Below are 21,819 nucleotides of genomic sequence, written 5' to 3' on the forward strand. Positions count from 1 at the left end.
AGAACCAAAAGTGTGAAAGTACAGAGATATCAAACAGTTCCTTTCACCTATACTATGAATTATTTACAGCATTGAATGGTGATGCTAGAGAGGAGCTGTCTAAGCAGATAGAAAATAATTCTGATGCCACCAAATGAATGACTACCACCTAATCTTTCTAGCATCTTTTTCCTAATTATGATTGTGAATTCATACTTTGATAAAACAACCTCTTGAAAGAAAAGATTTAATTATACTTCTTGTTAAGCCATAGGATACATGACCTAAGCATCTCTCTAAGAATCCATGAAATCCAAAGCCCTGCAAACATAACTAATTCCTACTCATGGTGGGTCTGGCTTTCCCACAATAGAAGGAATTGGGAATGTGATGTGTTTCATCAAAGACTCAATATCCCCATCTAGAAGCTGTAACCTGTGAAATTCCTAGAGAAGAGAGACCCTGAGGCTAGATGGCATGGCAAAGAAAAGGAGTTGCTAGATGTTTAGTATAGGATAACACAAACCACAGAATGGAGGAAGGAGCCTCAGTAAGTATTCCTGGGCCTAAGAATTACTCAGTGTTCAATGCCAGGGAACAGATAGTTCAGCTCTTACCCAGCCGCCCCCTGGAAGAAGAGCATGCTACTTAACAAAGCATGCCTGAAGTAATCAGGAACTTCTGAACTCTAATCCCAGCTACTGACTCATAACTGACATTGAGCACAGTTCCTCTCTTTCCTTCTCCAGACCTTTTTTTAATTAAAAAGAAAACAACAATCATCACCACCAAAAGGAATTATTCTGAACTCATGCTACATAGATATTTGGGTTAACTCACTAATAGATGATCCTAAAGTCCTCCGTGTTAAATGCTTATCTTCCATATTCCAAAAAATGATCACTGCACAAGTACAGATTATAAATGTGTGATAGGTGTCCACTAAAACTCTAGAGCTGTGGAATTGTTTCTTTATATGCAATTAGACTACTAGGTGCCTTTTTAGCAAAGTAAGCAGGGTCCCAAGCAAGGAATGGCACAATAGGTAACACATAAATATTCTCTTCCCAAACTTCTAGGTTTATCTTTTTGGTGAACTGTAAAGCAATGCTTGTATTTTCTCTTAAATGTGATTAAAGCCACATTCATTGCCAGGTATGTCACAGAATTCAACTCGGACAATTCAAGCCTGAGAACACTGCCCATGTGTTTGTCTCACTGGACAAAGTTCCTCAGGATAGCCCCTCAGAGTCTGGTTCTCAGCACCAGAAGATAACTTGCTGGTCTGAAGAAGATGACAACAGTGAGTTATAATTTGGTTTCTGTATTTGGACTTCCTGTGACCTTGATTTCACTCATAATATGGTATCATTGCCTCATTAATTTCTCTCATAAAATGGTGTTGATAATGCCTCCTTCCAATAACACGTCATCACCACTGGTTGTAATGCTAACACTGAAACTAAAAACCCCATCATTGTTAGGTCACAGCCCCGCAGAATGACTTACTTTGCAGTTGCATGCCGTGCAGTTATCATAGAGAAACGAGGATCCATTGTCATAAACGTCACTGCGAAACAGGCAGCTTCCAAAAGGGAGGTCAAACACTTTCCGCTGACCTAGAGGGAAACAACAGCACAGCATCAGCAAGACAGGAGCCAGGGATACCCGATGTTGTTATCAGCAATTATGTCACAACACTGTTCCACATTTTCATAAGACCAGGTAAATCAATGCAGATGCTTCCAAGGAATCCCCAGGAACCATTCATTTGAAGTCTTTGTTAAAAACGTTTCATCTTCGCTCTGAAACTTGTAAGTTCAACAAATACTTATCACATGTCCATCCCAGTGAGTCAAAATGAGCAAGACACAGGCCACTGGGAGACAAGCCCACAAAAGGATCATTACAATATAGCAATATGTGAGGGGTTTAGTAAGTGGGAACATCTGGGGACTGTAAGGATGAGGAGGTCAGAGAAGACTGTAGATCAGGTAACGTCTGCGTTGTATCCTAAAGAACACATAAATTTGTCCAGAAAGTGGGCACTGGCAGGGCTAAGGGGCAGGAGGGGTCAAGACAAACCAAGAAGGGCTAGAATAAGTAAAAAGAGGAACTAATGAAATAGCATCTCAATGAAGGAAGCTTCAAGTCATCTGGCATAAAGGGAGAGACTAATTCAAATTGCACATAGAAGTAGAGTCCAACTCTTCATGCCAAGAGGCAAACCATTCACAGGCATTGCATCTCTGTGGAATTAGCTTGGTTTTCTCTGATGTGAGATTGGAATGGCAACAAAAGGGTCAGAAGAAGCAACCCCCAAAAAGGAGTACAATCCAATTTCTTCCTCTTTTTAATATTTAAAAGTTTCTCCTACTTGGAACACATCGAAACATCTCTGAAATATTACCCTAATTACGGACTAATGTAAGAAGCTAAGGATTCAAATCCTCAGATTTATATCCAGAACATTCTTCCGTCTTGTAAAAATAGTAATGGCCATCTCTATTTATCAGTAGGCACAATGTAATGCTGAAAATACCTATAAACATGTACTAAATGCTGTTCCTAGAATTAGAGTTATTACAATTACTGTTAGCAAGAGTCAAGAAAAATGATATCTTCCTATCAGAATCACCTCCAGGTCAGGATATAGTATAGACTCAGATCTAAATCATTAGCTTCGTTCTCACCACCAGGAGCTAACATGCTCATCCTCAAAAGACAACAGCGACTTATATTTTGTGTGATCCACATATGGATTTCCTTGTGACCTTGAGTACAATTTCTTGAGGTCTTACTGACTTTGCTTGTAAAATGGACTCAGTAATGTCTCCTCCCAAAAACACACCACCACCTCTGGCTACAAAGTTTATATTAAAATTTACAACCAAAAACTCCTTCATGGTTGGACAACAGTTAGCATAATGATTGTACTTGCACCCAACAACTATTCATGTCCCTACTGAGGCAAATATTCTCATGTGCACACCCAGGTCCTGAGTCTCTTGAACTTTCAGAAAACAGGCTAAATAAGAGAACTGTCTTAGTTTGCCAAAGGCTGCCAAAACAAAGTATTGAAAACATGTTGGTTTTTATAATGGGAATTTTATTAGGGGAATACCTTACAGTTCCAAGGCCATGAAATGTCCAAATCAAAACACCATCAGAGATGCTTTCTCAGCAAAGTCAGCTACTGGTGAATCTGGTGTCCTGCCACATGGTGCAGATGGCGGTCGATCTCTGCCAAGGTCCCTGCCTTCCCCTCCAGAATCTACTGTATCCTGGAGCTCAGCTGCAGGCAACCAGGCATAGGGCTTGTCTCTTTTGGGGCCTCTTTTCCCATTCTCACTGCTCTGCTTTCTTCCCAAGTACACCTGTGGGCAATCAGGCATGTGGTTCATCTCTTCAGCCTTCAGCTGCTCCGTGGGCCCAGACTCTTGGGGACTTTGGGCTTAAGCACTGACTGCTGGCGATCCTCAAGTCCTCTCTCACACGGCAGGATAAAAAAATGTCAACTTCCTTTCTGTGTGTGTCTCTCTCTCTGTCTCTGCTGATATAAAGCTCCAATAATAGGGTGACAATCTGAGTCATGCCTCACTGATGTAGTCCAGTCAAAAGGCTACACACCCACAGGAATGGATTAGTTCAAGAACATAACCTTTTTCTTCCTGGGATTCATAAAATAACTTCAAACTGTCACAAGAATTATCTGTAAAATTTTAAAAACCATCCAGTCCCTAAATTTTTCTCTTGGATTACGCGGAAGCATCAGAAAGTTGTGTATAGCCCAAATCATCTTTTATTGTGCTAACCTGGTAAACCATCTTCCTATCTTCTATTTACAAATGTTGAATGTATTTTGTAAGTGGCCTTAAATCCTTTTAGGCAAAAGGCAGGATATGAATAAGGATATGAATAAGTATAGAGACACAGTGAATTTTCCTTCTCCATCCTGAAGCTGAGAGCTTCTTCACAGCCGAGAGCCATGTGACCTACCTGCACCTCCTAGAATGAATGGCCCTTGCTGTGTGCCTATAGCCTGCTTCATGTGGTGCAATTATAGTACTAAATATGGTTACATGCATGCAGGAAAGAAGAAATGAGTGAATGAACAGACTCTTAACAAATTTATTCCCCTGAACAAATGTGACCAATGGCTTAAATCATCCCTCAAGAAAATGTAAATTGTTACTAAAAAATGGTGTAACGCTCTTACCACAGTACCTGGCTCTCAGTAAACGCCCTGGATAAAAGGCAAATGAGAAGTATCATCATTCAAGAGAGCGGTTCAGAGACTCCATGTACAGCCTGATTTAAGCCATTTCCACATCCTTCTGCTGGGGTTTAGCCCAACCAAAACAGTCTCATTCGGGAGAATCATGATTTTCAAGTTTACAAAGGCTCAGAGTTCCTTCTGTAGTCTGTTTTATGACCACAAGTGACCAGAAAAACCTGCATTCAATACAACAGCCATTGCTCATGTGGGAAACCTCTGAGCAGATTCAGCATGTCCAAGCTTCCAGCCTCAAAGCAGCCATCAAGCTTACTTATCTTTGAGGCCAGGCCCAAAAGCCACCTCCTCTGACACGACTGTCCTCCCTGGGTGGAACGCTGCTTTCACCATGATCCACAGATTGATGATTTCTACCACAGTGAACTTGCCAATTTTATTCCAGGGCACAAACCCACATTGGCAACCCAAGGAGCACACATTTAAGTGGAAATGTCTTCAATGAGTCATGTCCAAACAATTCTCCTTTGTTCTTATGTTTATTTCCTCTTTACTTAAAATGCGTGTGTGTGTGTGTATGTAATCATACATGTATACTGTGTGTCAGGAAGGCAAACATCATGAGATGAAGTGTTAGCCACAGAACCCCTCAAAGGGAAGAAAACTACCTTAATTTCACAAAATACCTTTATTTGCCCATTTGATTGTAGAAAGACAAATTTTAGGCCATGGCTGTGATGAGTGGGGAGTGAGAAAAATAAATGAGCCAGAGATTTTTTTGAGTTGGGGATAACAAATTATGAGAGAAAGGAGAGAGGACTCTGAGAAGGGGTGGGGCAGTAACATAGAGGAAGCGGGAACCAAAAGAGCAGAGACAGTCAGCGAATGCTTTTCCAGGGGCAAAATGGCTAAGACTTTTGAAAACAGGGAAATTAATATTCCATTTTATGTTATTATACCAAACTTCTCTGTAATCAACCCCACCAGCTACAAACCTAGAAAATCTGCTACACAAGCCGTGATTCAGTAGCACCACAGAAAGTGAAAAGCCTTGGGAAGCAAGATGCCCCTCTACACACACATACAAAATATTTTTTTAAAAAAAATTAGAGAATGAGAATGCAAAACACACACACACACAGGGAGAGAAGGAGGGGGAGTGAGCAAGGGAGCAAGTCAGCAAGAGCAGAAACAGCAAGCCAGAGGCGGCTAGGGAAATATTAGTCCCCTCCAGGCCCTCTGGAGACTCTAGGTGTTTGCTAGATTTTCTACTGTATATGGAGGGTGGGTCAAGCTACTTTTATTTGAATCTTAAATAATATGATCTCATGCAGCTCAGGGGCCTAGAGATCATTAAGGAGCTGATGTTCTAGCTCATGTTCTAGACACTCCCCATAATGGATTTTCTCCTTTCACTTGGCAGCTTGCAGGCTGCCCTCCAAGGAAGAGGAGCTGCAGCAGGCGAGACCACGGGTTTTGGTCTTGTGCAGACTTTTGTTCAGATAGCAACTCTGTAACATACTAGCTGGGCAAAATTTTAGGAATCAATTTCCTTCTCAGTAGAATAAAACTAACAGCACTATATTACATATAGGAATTAAATAGTATGTTTAGTACATTTATTTCACAGCTTCTTAAGAAGATTAAATGAGAAAAAGCATAGAAAGTGCTTTACCTAGTGCCTGGTACATAGTAAATGCTCAGTAAGAAATAGCAAGGGTTCTTTCCGTTGGCTATTATCCTCTCCCAGACCTCTCATTTTCTGGCAGGATATTCTCCCACATGGTCTGGTGTCTGAATGACGGTGAGTTCATACCGGTATATCAGTCCATGCATTAATCGGTCCTGCAAATGCCTTGAAAACGCTTTCCAGGTAATAGCTGCATACCCAATTAAAGATCATTTATTTGATTTTGTTCTTGCCAACAAGGAATATCGTTTTCCCAGGTTGTCTGATGTACCAGGTTTACAGATACAAGAGAAAATACCAGAGAAGAATCTATAGAGGCCACACAAACAAACAAAAAACAGTCAAGCCCTGTACATATCTTAGTCCATGTACTTAGCGAGACAGTTGTTTCCAACAAGCTGTGGACTAGGACAACTGGAGAACCCCAAGATAGCGTTCATGGACACTTTCAGTGGAATTTCTGAAAATAGATTACATTGTTCATTGACCGCAAATCAGTCACTCACCCAAACATCTGGGGCAGCACTGTCCTGGGGGAATGTGACTAAGGTGCTGAGGACAGGAGAGAATGGGACAGACTTCTCTCACGCACTGTGTTCTGCCTCCCTGAAGAAAAGAGAGAAAAAAGCACATTTAGAGAAGTTCATCACATCTACATTGCAAAACTAAGATATCTGGAACAAACCTAAGGCCCTTGTGTAGTATTTAGGCCCTGGGGTGAGCCCTGAGTTCCATATAATTTCTCCTAAGCATCCTTTTATCTTCCCTATAGACCCTACAAATTGTAGCTGAAAAAACAAAACAGAACAAAATTGTCCCTAAAGAGATGATTACGACACTACCACTGTCTTTTTTTATCTTTCTCCCTCTCAAGCCTCGCTTTGGCCAAGGTCTAGGGTGACAACCATCTTAGTTTGCCTAAGACTTCAGAGGTTTCCAGCATGTGGTACTTTCAGTGCTAAAACCAGGGAGGTCCCAGAAGAACCATAGGAGCTGGCCTCCAGCGTGGGTTTGCTTCCTCCCTTTTCACCTCCCAAACAAGCCAAGGAATCCTTTGGGTTTTAATGAGGCTTTTCTTCCTCTTTCAGACCCCCATCCTTCTTTAGGTCCTAGGTATTCTTCCAGGAAGACTTCACTTCCTGCCACAGCTGGAAGGTGCTGTTAAGGTGGTTTAAGGGATCTCATGCTGGAGGAAGCAACCAATCTTCTGAAATCTATACATGGAAAACCGATTTTCAGAAGAACCATTTCACTGAATTTGTCAGGCTAACAACATCTGTTTCCATTAACCAAGTACAAAATTTTTGTTGATTGATATTGGAAGAAGTGGCAGAACCTCAGATGCCTATGGGAGAAGTTCTGGGACCCTCAGATATTTTCCCTGTCCCTCCTTCTCAAACCTGTCTGTCTTCTAGAACCCTGACCTCTGACACCCAGACCTCCCCTTGGTCCATGAGCATCCCCCCTTTCTCCTCCCTTCAGTATCTCTCCTCTCTCAGGAATGCAAAGATGTTGTATGCCAATACCCTGTCATCTTTCCCTCCCCAAAAGAGCCTGCTTTTCCAGCCTCAGCAACATGTAACTGCATATTCAGAAAGCAGGGGCGAGGGAAAATGTACTTTCCAGTCAATTTATACCTAACAACTTTGCAAGAAGCGCATGAAAAGCATTTCATGCAATATGAATTGCTATGACTTTTATGAATAATTTTGTTTTTTAAATTGAAAATCAGTAAATTCAGTACGGAGTTCACTAGGCTAAAGGAATTTCAGCGAATTTACTTTTCTGGGATTTGAGCTAGAAACCATACTAGTAGAAACATCAAATAGTCTTGTCTCAAGTATGTAATTTTTGCCTTGAGAAGTCTCTGGAAATGAGTAAGCCCCACCTCGAAGAGCCCTGGGCTCCATACAGGAAAGATTCTCTTAAGGCAGGGGAATCTTTACCAGGGGTCCAAAGGGGGCCCATGGAAAGATTTCAGGGGATCCGTGAGCTTGAATTGAAGAAAATCAACTTATTATCTTTATTTTCTCTGACTTCTAACTGAAATCTAGCATTTCCTTTACTTATGAATGTATGCAATAAATAAATTACAGTAGTATTCATTTCACCTGACTGGCAAGGGGGTCTGTGGAACAAAAAAGGTGACGAACCCCTGCCTTAAGGTATTTCCTCCTACCTTCTGCATCAGCACCAGACATTAGTTGTCTGTGTCCTATTCATTCCCATCCAAGCCTTGCTTCTCCTTTTCCTTGTCTGTTCTTGCAATTTTTATCATTTTAGTTTAATGTTGGTGGGGAAGGATAAAAAGGGGAGGTCAGGCTATATGCCTCTCTGATATTTGCTATTTTGAAGCCTCTTTCATATTAACTTCTTCCCCAAGCCGATAAAGACCATGCTAAAATGCCACAAAAGCTCTTCTGTTGTTTGTGCATTATTTCCAGATGAGCAATAATCACTAAAAATCTCTTAAGAATCCTGCCTATGGTGAGATTCCTCACTCAACCCTGCATAACCTAAAATTAAGGGTCTTTTACCAGACATTAGAGGGAGGTAACCTGAGTCCAGGTCAGACTCTGAGGTTTGCCACAGCTTAGACATAAAACTCCAAAGTCAAACCTAACAGGAGGACAGGACACTGCCCTTAGCTTTTAATTTCAAAGAAATTCAGCTTCAAGAAACTTCTTAAAATCTTGAAGTCACACGAGGTTGCCTGCGAGTTGGCTTCTCTTAGGTGTACAGAGAACACATTCTTTTCATTGATATTCTTTCTGTGTTCTTGTTGGATCAGCATCTATTTTTCAAAGATATTTTAAAATTAAAATTAAAAAAACATTGCACAGTCTCAAAGTCCAACATTCTGGAAAGCTTGGCAAAAGATTATGTGCACTCCAGTAATTTTCCTTACAGTAAGGTCAAAGAGCGAATATTGCATACATAATACAACTGCAGTTTGTGTTTCCCAAGAGTCAGTTAAAGTAACTTGAACTCCAATCTGGGTTTGCTGGTTTAGTCAAGTTTTATTTTGTTTGGGTTGTAGTATTGTGGCATAGCCCAAATCCTGAGGCTGGATTCTAATTAATGCCTCCAAAAAGTCCCAGGCCCTTCTTAGGAACAGAGTTGCAGCTCACAACCTGCTTGTACAATTTCAACTCAACAGGGATCTCTGGTTAAACTATAAGTTGTGGCTGTGTCACAAACTAAGAAAAGTAAAATACCGTAAGTAAATATCTGTTTCTAAAAATGTACTAATTTCCTGCTACCAATCTAATCCAGCTCTATCAGATGACCACAATAGCTTTCCAATGGGCTTCCCTGACTCAACTCTCTTTTGCTAATGCATCCTGTATGGTTCCAGATGTCTTGGATTCCTTTCCAGTATCCATCCAACATTTCATTATTTTATCAAATATTTGTTGAAGACATACCCCCATACACTGGAAATACAGTGACTATAACATGCAAAAACTCCTTCCTATATGGAGCCTACATTCCCAATGAGCCTGGCCCTACCCTTGCTAAGGATGAGGATGATTTATCACTGTGATCAGGATAAAGTTCGAACTACTCACAATGAAAGTCAAGGTTGAAGTGGTAAAGAAACTATGTGTTCACCAAATCCATTTGTTTTATCTTCTAGACACAGATTTAGACTACATTTCCCAGTCTCTCTTGTAGTTAGTTGTGGTCATATGACTGAATTCTGATCAATGGGAGGTAGTTGGAAATAGTATAACACATTTCTAGGCCCAGGCCATAAACTTCTCCCACGTACAATCTTCCATGTTCTCACTTTCTCCCTCTACTGGATGGATAGCTAGTTGACTGGAAAGGATGTCAAAACTCTTGCAAAAAATGAAAGGAACCTGGATTCCTGAGTCACCACATGGAAGTCTACTGACAATACCTGCAAAGAACTGTTAAATGAGTGAGAGACTGTATTGTGTTAAAACACTGCAATGGTTGTCAATGAATAACAAATGAATGAATAAAAAATGTGAAATACATAAACAATAGAATACTATTTAGCTGTGTAAAAGAATGCTGATACATACATGTTACAGCATGCGTGGACCTTGAAGACATCATATTGAGTGAAATAGACCAGACACAAAATAACTATATTGTATAAAGCCACTTTTATGAAATAACTAGAACATGCAAATTCATAGAGTCAGAAAATAGATGGCAGGTTACCAAGCACAATGGGGAGTGGGAAGTTAATGCTTAATGGGTACAGAGATTCTGTTTGGGGTGATGGAAAAGTATATTAGAAATAGATGGTGGTGATGGTAGTATAATACAACGTTGTAAATGTAACCAATACCACTGAATTTGTTGGCTTGCAAGTGTTTAAAATGGGAAATCTGATGTGGTATATATGTTACCACAATTCAAATAACACACACTGAGATATATTATTTCTTTAGTATGTCTACTTCGTCAAGATACTTCTTCATCTATCAATCTTCTTTTCCTCACTCTAAAATAAAGATAGGGTTCTAGTGTACCTTATTTCTTTATTGGCCCTAAACATACCTTATGCCTTCCATTTTCTTCATACATACCTCTTTCCTTCTCTCACCCATCATTGATCTCCATCTAAATCCTGCATTGGGCAATGTCTATCTCAAGCTCCTTCTCATCTATGCATCTATGATGCCTTCATAATCCATTCATTTCCCATTGGGCTCTTCCCATATCTCATCTTTTCTCATCTATAATTGTGGTCCATAATCAAACATACTTAAAAGTTGTCTTGCAAGGCAACATTCATTTTGCCTCTGAGTTCAACTGTTTTGGAGAACAGGGACCAGGTCTTATGTGCCTGGTACCCTGCAGGAGACAGGTATGTCAAGGAAGCTGTCAATAAAACTGTTTTGAATGAAAGGAAGAACTGCCACACATGATGAGCTCTAGAATCTGAATGAATTTATTCAGGCCACTTTAACTACAATATGTTGAGGAGATGACATAGTTCCAGATTGTCTGCATCTGCTCATCTTTGTATTTCCTTGAGTTTTGTACATTTTAGGTGCTAACTAAATGTTTGTTGTTGCTATACTTCAAAAAGCAACACTCAACTTCAACATGTAAAGCTGGTGGGATTCTCAGGATACTGTGTATTTTTTCAATGATTGAAAATTTCAAAATGGCTAAAATACATAGGAACTAACAATTATATTTTCATCTAGTGTACAAAGAAAAGAACACTAGGAACTTCTATTGTTCTTGGGAGTTATGATTCTTGCCATTTCCTTCTCTTTGCAAAGGCAAGCTTATTCTTCAGAGGCAGTCATTTGTTCCAGTTGCATATCCAAGTGCTTCTTTGAAATTTGCTATTTTTCAAAGACCTGAAACCTGCCACAGGTTTATTTCCTGCCACCTTATTTTTGTTTTAGATGATTCAGTCAAAAACATAATTGCTTTGTGTGAAAGTTTAACCTTGGAGCAGCAAATTTTGCATAAAAAATTCTATCTTCCTGGATGTAGTAATGAGTGCAAGATGATAAAACCACAGCCACATGCACGCAGGATGCTTCTTCAACCCCTGAGGACCCACTGAGAACTGGTGACTGGAAACCTTCCTGTAGCATGTGACGTGACCCTCAGCCCTTAACAAGGATGCAGAGCATGGCTCCCTAACAGGAAGCTGGGAGCAGAACAGCACATTGCAGTCACAGTGAATTGGCTACACTCTACCACTTTCAGAGCGAATTTTCTAATGCTCAATTCTTTGAAAAGAAGAGGGTACTCCATCGATTCTGAGATGGAGGTGGGAAGAAGGGGAAGAGAAATTAGAGGGGTTAGAGTAGGGCAAATATGTCTTACACAAGAAGGGTTTATGAACAGCCCATAATTCTCTCATTACAACAGCCCGTGTGCGAAGCAGAGCACCCACTCTGAATTACAAATTGAGTCAAAAGAGCTTCAAAAAAGAAAGGAATGTCCTTAGCAATGTCTCTCTCTTTGGCCTGGAACTTTAGTGTGACTAGTTTCAGAGAATGACAGTCATTTCCAGGGTTAAAGGTCTTGATACTTGTCTTTCCCTATTCTTGACCAGGGTAAGAACAGAAAGAAAAAAACTACAGAGCAGAGGAGGGGCAATGGGTGAGCTGTTAGGCTGAGGGAGCCAAAGGGAGAGTGGACAAGGGGAGAAAGGACAACCCAATATATAGTGGTGACTGGCACTGTACTTAGGTACTTCATATTGTTTTAATAAACCTTCTCAATGACCCTATAGGAAAGATGTCATCATTCCAAGTGTACAGATTGAGGAAAATTGCTCAAAAAATCCACCAACCATCAAGTAAGCATCAGAAATGAAAGGTGAACTCAATTCGAACATCTAAGCCCAGCGATTTCCATGTAAGATGGCCTTCCAAAGGCTGCGGTACAATTCACAGTTGGCACAGGAAGCATAATCCACTTGAGGGTCAGAACTTCCTCTCCTTTGCAATTTCTTAAATCATATCTGGTAGATTTTGACTGCCACTGCATTTCAGCTTCTTTGATTAAAATGGCTTAGATAAAAACTATATTACCTACATTCTTTATTTATTTGGATAAAATCCAAATCTTGCACCCGCCTTATTCATCACAAATATTTTTTCCTGTTATGCTCTCTTCTCTTTTCTTTCCCTTCTTGCCTTTTCTTCCCTCTTTTACATCTCAAACTAGACAAGCCTAACAGGGAAGTCTGAACATCTGGGAACTCTTCTTTCAATAAAAGCATAAGGTGTTCACCATCCCAACATCTAATTTATAACCCACCAACCCAGGTCCTTTACCTGCCCCTTAGTTGAAAAGCTTTCTAACCCTCAAATAACAGTATGCCATTTTCCTGCTTAAAACCTGTAAAGACTCTTCATGGTTACTCAAGATTCTTAATGTAGGTTGCAGATCAGATTCACCCATGGAATGCTTGAAAGATGTACATTGAAGGATTTACCTCCAAGATATTCTGATGCAGTACATTGGGGGTAGGACCCAGACATCTGAATTTTACCAAAGCTACAAATATGTCCCAGTTATTAAGTTGTCTCTCAACTCCAATCTTACCCTTCTACAAATACACCCAAGTTCTTAAGCTATTGACCCCCAAATCCAAACCCACCCATCTATACTCAGCTTTCTGGTGCTGGAATTGGGACTCGGCAAAGCACTTTTCTGCTTTGCCGGCAGGATCCAGGTCAGGCTCTGCTCATAGGAAGCACTCGAGGGAGAAGGGGCTCTCTCCTTCCTGTTTGCTTCCTGAGGCCTCCTGTTCCTGAGTGTCACCCAGCAATGCTTCTTCATTCTGGCAGCAGCAGTTCCATCCCACATCAGGAGCTGAGCTCAGGTTGCAATTTTTCCAACACATCATCCAGTAAAACCCGCTTCATCTCACCACCCCACCCTAGCCAGCTGGCATTCCCTCTCAGTGACCTGAATTTCAGCCCCACAGGGTCCTCCTAAATCATAATAATTCCAATCTCTTCCCATGGTTCCCTACTCCTGAAGGAGCATGGGGGGTGGGATGTTTTCTTCCTAGAGATGTTACCTCCATGATACATTGGAGTTCTCTTTTTAGGCCCTTTCAGTGACATAATTAACAACTTTTTACCTAGTTAATAATTCTTTATATTAAACTCTGTCTGTTCAGTTTAGTAGTATGGTTTATGGCTCCTGACAGGATCCTGGCATGTGACCTTGAACTCAGCTTTCAGCCTACCTTGGCTTCCTCCACTCTGCTCAGTATTTTTCTTTCTATCTCTCTCTCTCTCTCTTTCTACCTATCTATGTATCTATCTCTTTCTATCTATCTGAATATGTATGTTTTATATATGTACATTATATATGTGTGTGTATATGTATATTATTTGTGTGTGTGTGTTTTTGTGTGTCAGACTTACCCACTAGATCAGAGTTTTTCAGCCTTGCCACAGTTGACATTTTGGGTTAGATAATTCTTTACTGTGGAGAGCTGGTCTATACATTGTAAGATGTTTTGCAGCATCTCTGGCCTCTACCCACTAGATGCCAGTAGCATCCCTCCTCTCCTGGTTGTAACAATTGAAAATGTCTCCAGATGTTGTCAAAAGTCCCCTGGGGGACAAAATCACCACCCCCAGGTGAGAACCACTGCATGAATGCAATGTTTTATTCTCAAACCAAAATTCATAACCTGCATTTGTAATAACTTGCCCAGATGCATTTGATGCTATCACCCTAGATACTAGACACTGCATTTTGCAAAATGTCTTACTAACATGAGCTTCCAGTAAGCAAAGATTATGGTTTATTTATTTTATTAGTTACCCCAGAAGCTAGCACATATCACAGCATATAACATGTGCTCAAGAAACGTGTTTTGAATGATGGAACACAATTTTTGGTGGAAGAGTTCTCGCAGAGAGAAGAACTGGCACTATTTTACTTCTCTGATGGCTAAAGGCCACTTTTATTCAGGCCTATGGAGGAAGGGGTCAAGGAGAAGCTGGATGGCCTTGAAATTGTGACTGAGATTGACGACTCACTCAACAAGCGAATAGGTTATATGGAGACCAATGCGGGCTTTATTACCACAATCTCCCCAGGACCCTGGAAGCTTCCTGCCATATAAAGCTAAAAACTGTAGCTACACTGGAGTTTGGTTTCTGAGTGAGAAAATTAAAAATTAACTTTGATTCTACACACAAATATATAAGTGCCAATTGGCAAAGCTCTACCAAGGAAACTATTTTGTCCCATAAAAATTCTGAACAAACCTCTGAACCCTGAGAAGGACCCAGTTGGATGATCAAAACAAAAACCCCTGTGTACTTCACTACCTAGTTGGAGAACCGTGAACTGATGTAGTATTCTGAGAATCATGCCTGAAACAATTCTCTTTTACTTTTCCCATCAATGAATGAATGGGTAGAACAGGGTATATCTGGGGTAGTAAGATTTTTCTGTATAATACCGCAATGACAGATGCATGACATTATGCATTTGTTAAGGCCTATAGAACTGTAAAGCACAAAGTGTAAACTGTAATGTAAACTATAGACTTTGGGTAGTAACAATGTTTCAATATTGCATCATCAACTCTAACAAATGTACCACACTAATGTATGATGCCAGTAATAGGGGTAACTACATGAGTGTGGGTGCAAGGGGAAGGGTTATATGGAAATTTCCTAAACTATTGGTGTAATTTTTCTGTAAACATAAATCTGATAGTTCTCTAAAAATAGTGTTTAAAAAAGACAATATGCTGAGATAAAAATGTAAATGGGCAATATAAGAATCTCAGTGAAAGGAAAACTGCAATAGCAGATTAATCCCTATCAGAGGTAGTTAAGAATAAAATTGACATCATAGAAAACTTGAGTGATATGGAAAACCTTTCTCAAAATACAGGAAGTGTGAAAAAAAACAAAAATTATTTGTGAGAATCTGATAATCACTTAAGGTAGAGAATGGCAAGTCAAGCAATTTTAAGGAGTTTCTGAGGGGGGAAAGAGAAAAGTTATAATAGAATTAATAATAAAAATAAAATTTAATAAAACTGATAAAAACTTCTTAAAAACTCTAATTCTAATAGTAATTTTGTTTATATTATTGTATTAGTTTCCTTTCATTGCTATAACAAATTACCACAAACTTAGTGGCTCAAAACAAGACAAATTTATCATTTATAGTTCTGGAGGTTAGAAATTTGAAGTCAAGTTTTGAAAGAGCTGGCTCCTTTTGGAGGTGGTAGAGGAGAATATGGTTCCTTGCCTTGCCTTATTCAGTTTCTAGAGGCCACCTGCCTTCCTTGGTTGGTGGCCCCTTCCTCCATCTTGAAAACCGGCAGTGTATTATCTTCAAATCTCTCTCTCTCTAACTCCAATCCTCTGCTTCCATTGTCACATCTCCCTGACTCTGATACTCTTGCCCCTCTTTTAAGGACATGTGTGATTATACTGGGCCCACCCAGGCGAATTAGGATAATCTTTCCATCTCAAGATCCTTAACTTAATCACTTCTGTAAAGTCTCTTTGACCATGTAAGGAAACATAATCACACATTTCAGGGATCAGGACATAGGCACTTTGGCATTTGTGTCATTCCGCCTACTGCGGTTATTATTAGAGAAATAATACATAATATCTCTTTGCGGACCCAGATGTAATATTTTAGGTCTAATGTCACCTTAGTGGAACAAACCACCTGTTTGATCAGCTTCTCCTCCCTGAAAGAGCTAGTGTTCCATGTTTTTCAGAAAGGAAAAGAGAGCCAACCATCTCAATGTAAACCCAGGTCATATGGGTTGGTGAACTGGACAAGTTCACTTCTACTTTTTATTTGTTCTCCTTCCTACCTAGTTATTTTATTAGCCCCTTTAGATGGTGAGACTCAAACCATTATCATTAAATTACTATTCTTGTGATTATTAAAATTATTTGCTCTCAGCTTATTGTCAAAGGCAAATCAATAAGTGTTGATGGACACGTTCAGGAGCAACTTTTTGGGTATTAATCAACTAGGAAACATGTCTTGTTTGCTCAGGCCTTCTCAGGGGCCTTGGGCCAGGCCTGCTGGCCAGCACTAGTCTCCTAAGGTGAAGTTCCTATTAAACTGTATGACTTGGCCAGTCACCTTCTGCTTTGCGCCAGTGAAGCCCTGTGAGACCTCTTGTGGTCAGGCAGATGACATCCAAAGAGACTGACAGTGTTTACCTTATTCCCAGATTTTTGCAGAAAGTTGTAGAAAGAAGCCTGCACTGGTCACAGCAGGGGGTTTGCATGGCACGGTGCTGGGAAGCCTTAGCCTATCAGTAGTACCTGCTAGATGCCGTCTTTCAACAGCCACGTAAGTGAGCAGAGAAGGCCTGGCTGTGGAGAGACAGCGGGAGACTTCAAGCCCTCTCAGGGGCAGAGCCAATGATCGTCATTTTGTGAAGTAAATATCAGATGAATAAATAAACTGCCTGTGGAATTGCCTTTCCTATTCCTCCACTAATCCCATTTTAAAAGGGGATTTCAGGATTGTGTTTGCAAAGGCCTCATATTTAAAGGTAAAATTCCCCTTGTCCTCTTTGAACTATTGATCTAACTCATCCTGGTCACTTACCCGAATGGCAATTTTTACACTCGATATCTAATTTTTGCTTGGGAAAAGATTTAAAAATTCTTCTCTTCCCCCAAACCCAGCTTTCTAGCCACACAGGCGAGCACAAAAATCATTGGTTAAGCCTGGGATACCATTTGAGGCAAATTCCGGTTTGCTCTGGATTTCTACAAATATTTTATTCCTCTCTTTTCTATTTTAGAAGCAAGAACATAAGACCACTCCTATAGAATCCAACTCAGATGAGATCTCTGAACAACTGCCCTGGGAAAAGAGGAGTGAGGCCAAGGCCCGGGAATTGTCATACATTTGCCAGCCCCGGTCTGTTGAGTGTGTGAGAGCAAGTGCTGAGGGATGGCTGAGACCTAGAGATCTGCCCTGAGGAACGTAATACCCCTTCCAGGGCTCACTGCGCCCAGAGGCAGTGATTACTGATAATGGGCCGCGAGAGTCTGGTCCTGCTGTGTGGGCAAGCATGATGGTTTCCTCTCGGAAACAATCGACTAAAAAAAAGTAAGCCTGCAATAGAATGCCCTCCCAGGGACCCGGCAGACCTCCCTGGTAGGGTGTTTCTCAACTGCCATCTGAATAAAAAAGAGCAACAGAAAGTAACGAGCCCTTTTCTTTTTCTTGCCATTTTTTGTCAAAGTTAAACCTTTCATCGTCTTGTGAATAATCAAGATTCTAACAAGCCTACTGTTGACACGTCAAACACTTTATCTACAGTCAGGCCCACTTCCAGGGAGATGAACAGAACAATCATCCAGAACTCATGCCTCCTATGAGCTATGAGCCATTCCTGAGAAGGAAATAGCACCATTGTGCAGGAAAAAGGGCATGTCTCCGGTTCCCCAGGCTTGTCTACACAGCAGCAGAGCTGGTAAGCACCCAGGAGGAAGCCTGTTGACAAGGAAAGGCATCTCTGGAAATATTGAACTACAGAAACAGAAACCATTGATGAGAACTTTCTCTAAAACTTTTTGGTTAAACTTTGTTTTGGCTACCTGAAATAGCTAGTTTTCTATATATCATGTGATTTATATATTGTTTTCTTTTGTTCCGTAGTGTTTTACATGGATTTATCATTTGCCCTTAACTAGACTGAATGTTCACTGAGGGCAGACGCCATCTTAGTGTATCGTCTGTCTTTCACAGCACCTGACTCTATATCATGAACAAGGGAACATCAGAGGTGTTCGGTTTTCAGTTAAAAACCTATTTGTTGGGTTATCGGTTAAAGCTGAAAATAACTCAAAAATGTTTGTGTTCAAGGGAGGTTTCCTGATGTAAAAAAAATAATCTATTGTCTTGAAATGGATTTCTCTTAATTAATTAAGATTTATCTGAACCTCCTCACCTGAGGAACATAATAGCCCTCTCTAGTGCCCACTGAGTGGAGAGATATTTCCTAAATATAGTATGCCTGAGAGCACTATTGAAAAATAAGATGGCACTTAAACTTCATTTTAATTTCTTAACACCATTTGACTAGTCACAGAATCTTGGCTTTCATTCACCCATTCAACAAACACTTCAGTTTTTATATGTCAGACGCTGCGGTCTTTAAATGAAAACTTTCAAAATCTCCATTTGGTAAACATTACGTGCAGTTCTCTCTTTAACATGAGGTGATGAGCTTTCTAATAAAATCTAAAAAGTGGTAAGTACAATGTGATGGAGTCCTATAAACATTTTGGACCCCAACAAGGGACACTGTCCAGGGAGACTAGAGGTTTCTGGCACTATTCAGTCAAACTAATGACCTCCTGGGTATTGGCCATGTCAACCAATTCTGAGTATGTGTTTTGAGGCAATCAAGCTGCAACCCAATCTTGACAAGCTCTCAGGATGATCCTAACTAGGCCAAATAGGATAGAAAGAAGAGTGCAGTCTATTGGACCCCTGTGGTGGGAGGGTCCATGCTTGACCCATTCGAGTCCAGTGAAGGGGAGCGGTTCTCCCTTCCATTCCATTCTAAGGGAGGAAGAAATGAAATACAGCAGAATCAACTTAGTTAAAGAGACTAGTTACAGAAGGAAGGTATTACCATGAATATAACTTGGCATCCCACATCCAGCCCCATAGATGCATATATTGGGCATATGGAGAAAGAATACTGAAAGTAAAACCTAAAATAACTATGACTTAAACCTCTGTGAGATAATGGAGCACAGGCCCCCAAATCTTTGGGGCTTCTATAATTGAGTAAAAAACACAAAAAGGAAAGCAGTATTGATATTTCCCACTTCACCGGGGACCTACCTCCACACTGCATTGTCATCTGAGACCTCCAGGATATTAGTAGCACTGCACAAAGATGGCGGAAGTAGTCGCCATGTCAGGCTGAGAACTAAAGTGGCTGGGAAATGTGGCTGAGCCAAACAGGAAAAAAAATGGCAGAGAGACATGGAACAAAATAAAATCGTGTCCTATCCTAGGAAAGTATTTCTTCTGCCAGAAACTCTGGCTTTCTGAGAAGTCTAATCATCTGTCTATATAAAGATGATCAGTGTCATTAATGCCTAGACTTTAGGGGATATGTGAAAGCACCTAAAGGCAAGGCATAGATATATTAGCTATATTCTCTGACAAATAGGCTCATGATTTGTCTGGGCAGAAATAAGAACTGTTTACCCTCTTATAGAAACAATGAATTATAAAACTGAGCTTCTCCTAGAATAATATTAGACCAGGTTCAGAGGTATTGTCTTGTAACCTTGGCCAGAAACATGCTGCTGAGGGAGCAGGTACCTCAGTGAAATGATCATGACTGAGATCTGAGTTGACAATAGCTCCATAGTTGTGACAACATGCTTAACAACCCTGATGATTATTTTAAGGAGAATGGAGAACCATAGGAGTGGACTGGTTAAGAAGTACAGAAAAAGTTCTACATGGGCAATACAATTAGTACCCTATTTCAGAAATTGGATCAGAAAGGACAGCAGTTTGGAATCTTCTCTTTTAGGCCATAACTAGAAGGACAGAGGTGCAAGTATGTGCTAAGACTATCCTAAATGCTACAGCAAAAACAAAGGACATCTCCACAGTTCCCATGAAGCAAATATAAGAAGAGTGGAAAGCCACTTTTGATTAGACATCAGAGGAAGCCCAAACCAATAAAAAGAGCTGTCAGGATTTTAGTGGTCATTGGGTCGGAGAGACAAGTCATTCAGATCATGCCAAAGGACACTGTTTAGAGGGGTATCCACCAAGTGTTGAAGGAGAGTATTCTTGTGCTAAATTCCCAGGACTCAGGGAGGTAGCAGTTCAGAAATATCCAACATTTTATTATACCAGGCTGACTTGACAATGACAGTAATATCTTGAAATTGGGCATATTAAGTGAAAGTTACATACTGAGGTTTATGCTTTACATAATGAAGGCTGAACACGAGACCTTCTGACCAAGAAATCTGGAAAATTACTTTTGAAATTAATCTATGCCACTTATAAAGGGCTTCATCAACTTGGACTGCAGTTAAGTTGCCAGTTTCAGAAAACTAATATAAACAAGTAATTCAAAGTATATGACCAGCTGGTGATCAGAACATTGCTAATTCTGACATTGTGATTGGCTGAATTTATGGTGACCTGAAGAATGTCTTGCATATTCACAAATGTGTAGATTACAGAAATTGCCCCAGCAGTAAAGTAGTTCTCTTAATTTTTAGATTGTATATAAAATCTTTGTTTGTTATAAGTAGGTATCTATCTGATACTATCCATTCATGGACTCTGTGGATGAAATTATAAAGCAAAATGTGTCCATCCACCCCACCCAAAAAAAGTTTTAAGATGGAAAATACATTCACATTTATGTTATATACTTTACCTAAAATGCATTGTGTGAACATTCATGTGCAATGATTATTTAGTGTTTTGGTTTTTTTGTTTTATGAAGGTGTTTCTGGTAGTATAGGTCAAGGGCGATAAGCTACTGAGCCAATTAACTGCTTGGGCCTGAGGTTGGCTATGATCTCAACTCTTGCTCCTCTTTCCCAAATCCTCTCAGGCAGATTCTGACTTTGAAATCACAAGTGGGCCCAAAAAATGTCTGCAATAGTAATGAATAGTAATGTCTGCCACAGTAGGCAAACTTGAGCAAACACAAGAAGGGTTCAAAATCAACTGTTCTCAGAGGGTCTAATGGGTTTTACTTTAAAAAGTAGAGTTCTTAAAATGAAAGGAGGAGCATTTGAACGACAATTGTTTATAGAAAACTTTAAAAGGATTCTTTTCCTAAACATTTGCAACTCCACATGGCACACAAGCACGAAGGAGCGGAGAACCGGTGACAAATATATCACTTGTCCTAATGTTATGGGTCAAAAGCTACAAGTCTTTATAGAGACCACTTCTTCTATCAAATACTTTTTACATGTGAGGTGTTTGCATACTTTCGAGAATTTCAAATCTGCTCTATTCTTAGTGTTGTAGAAATAACAACATTCATGAATATGGATATTATACAAAACTCCAGATAATAGGTGATGAACCAAACACTTGAGGGAAAATAATGACTTTAGAATGTTTGTTCATTTCATGAATGCTCATGAAATCCTAGTTCCGGAAGAAATAAGCATATCTGTGTCTTAAGTGCAGTACAAAGCAGTAAAACGTTCCAGATTCTCAATCAAGAGGAAACCTAGAAACCCATATAGGTTCAAAGGAATAAACTTCAGGGTTAAGAGCTCCTGGACTTGGATGCCTGTCCTACCCTCCTAGTATTTTCCACCGAAGTTGTTTACCTTCCCTAAGCCTCAGTTTCTTCCTCTGTATTTTGGGGGAAACAATGGTACCTCGTCTCACAGATTTCATGCAAAGAATAAGA

The 21,819-nt window shown here is 40.1% G+C and overlaps 1 protein-coding gene across 4 annotated transcripts in view; it reads right to left on the minus strand.

Annotated features, from left to right (window-relative positions):
- The window catches only part of BMPER (BMP binding endothelial regulator), a 237,774-nt gene that overhangs the window by 99,210 nt on the left and 116,745 nt on the right, over window positions 1-21,819 (minus strand). For all 4 annotated transcript variants that reach the window (XM_058296785.2, XM_058296787.2, XM_058296784.2 and 1 more), the window contains exons 7-8: window positions 6,410-6,509; window positions 1,489-1,598 (exon numbers count right to left, since the gene is read on the minus strand). In XM_058296785.2, the coding sequence (XP_058152768.1) occupies window positions 1,489-1,598; window positions 6,410-6,509 (210 nt within the window). The remainder of the gene's footprint in view (window positions 1-1,488; window positions 1,599-6,409; window positions 6,510-21,819) is intronic.

The sequence above is a fragment of the Dasypus novemcinctus genome, chromosome 5, assembly GCF_030445035.2.
Source record: "Dasypus novemcinctus isolate mDasNov1 chromosome 5, mDasNov1.1.hap2, whole genome shotgun sequence".
Classification (NCBI taxonomy): domain Eukaryota; kingdom Metazoa; phylum Chordata; class Mammalia; order Cingulata; family Dasypodidae; genus Dasypus; species Dasypus novemcinctus.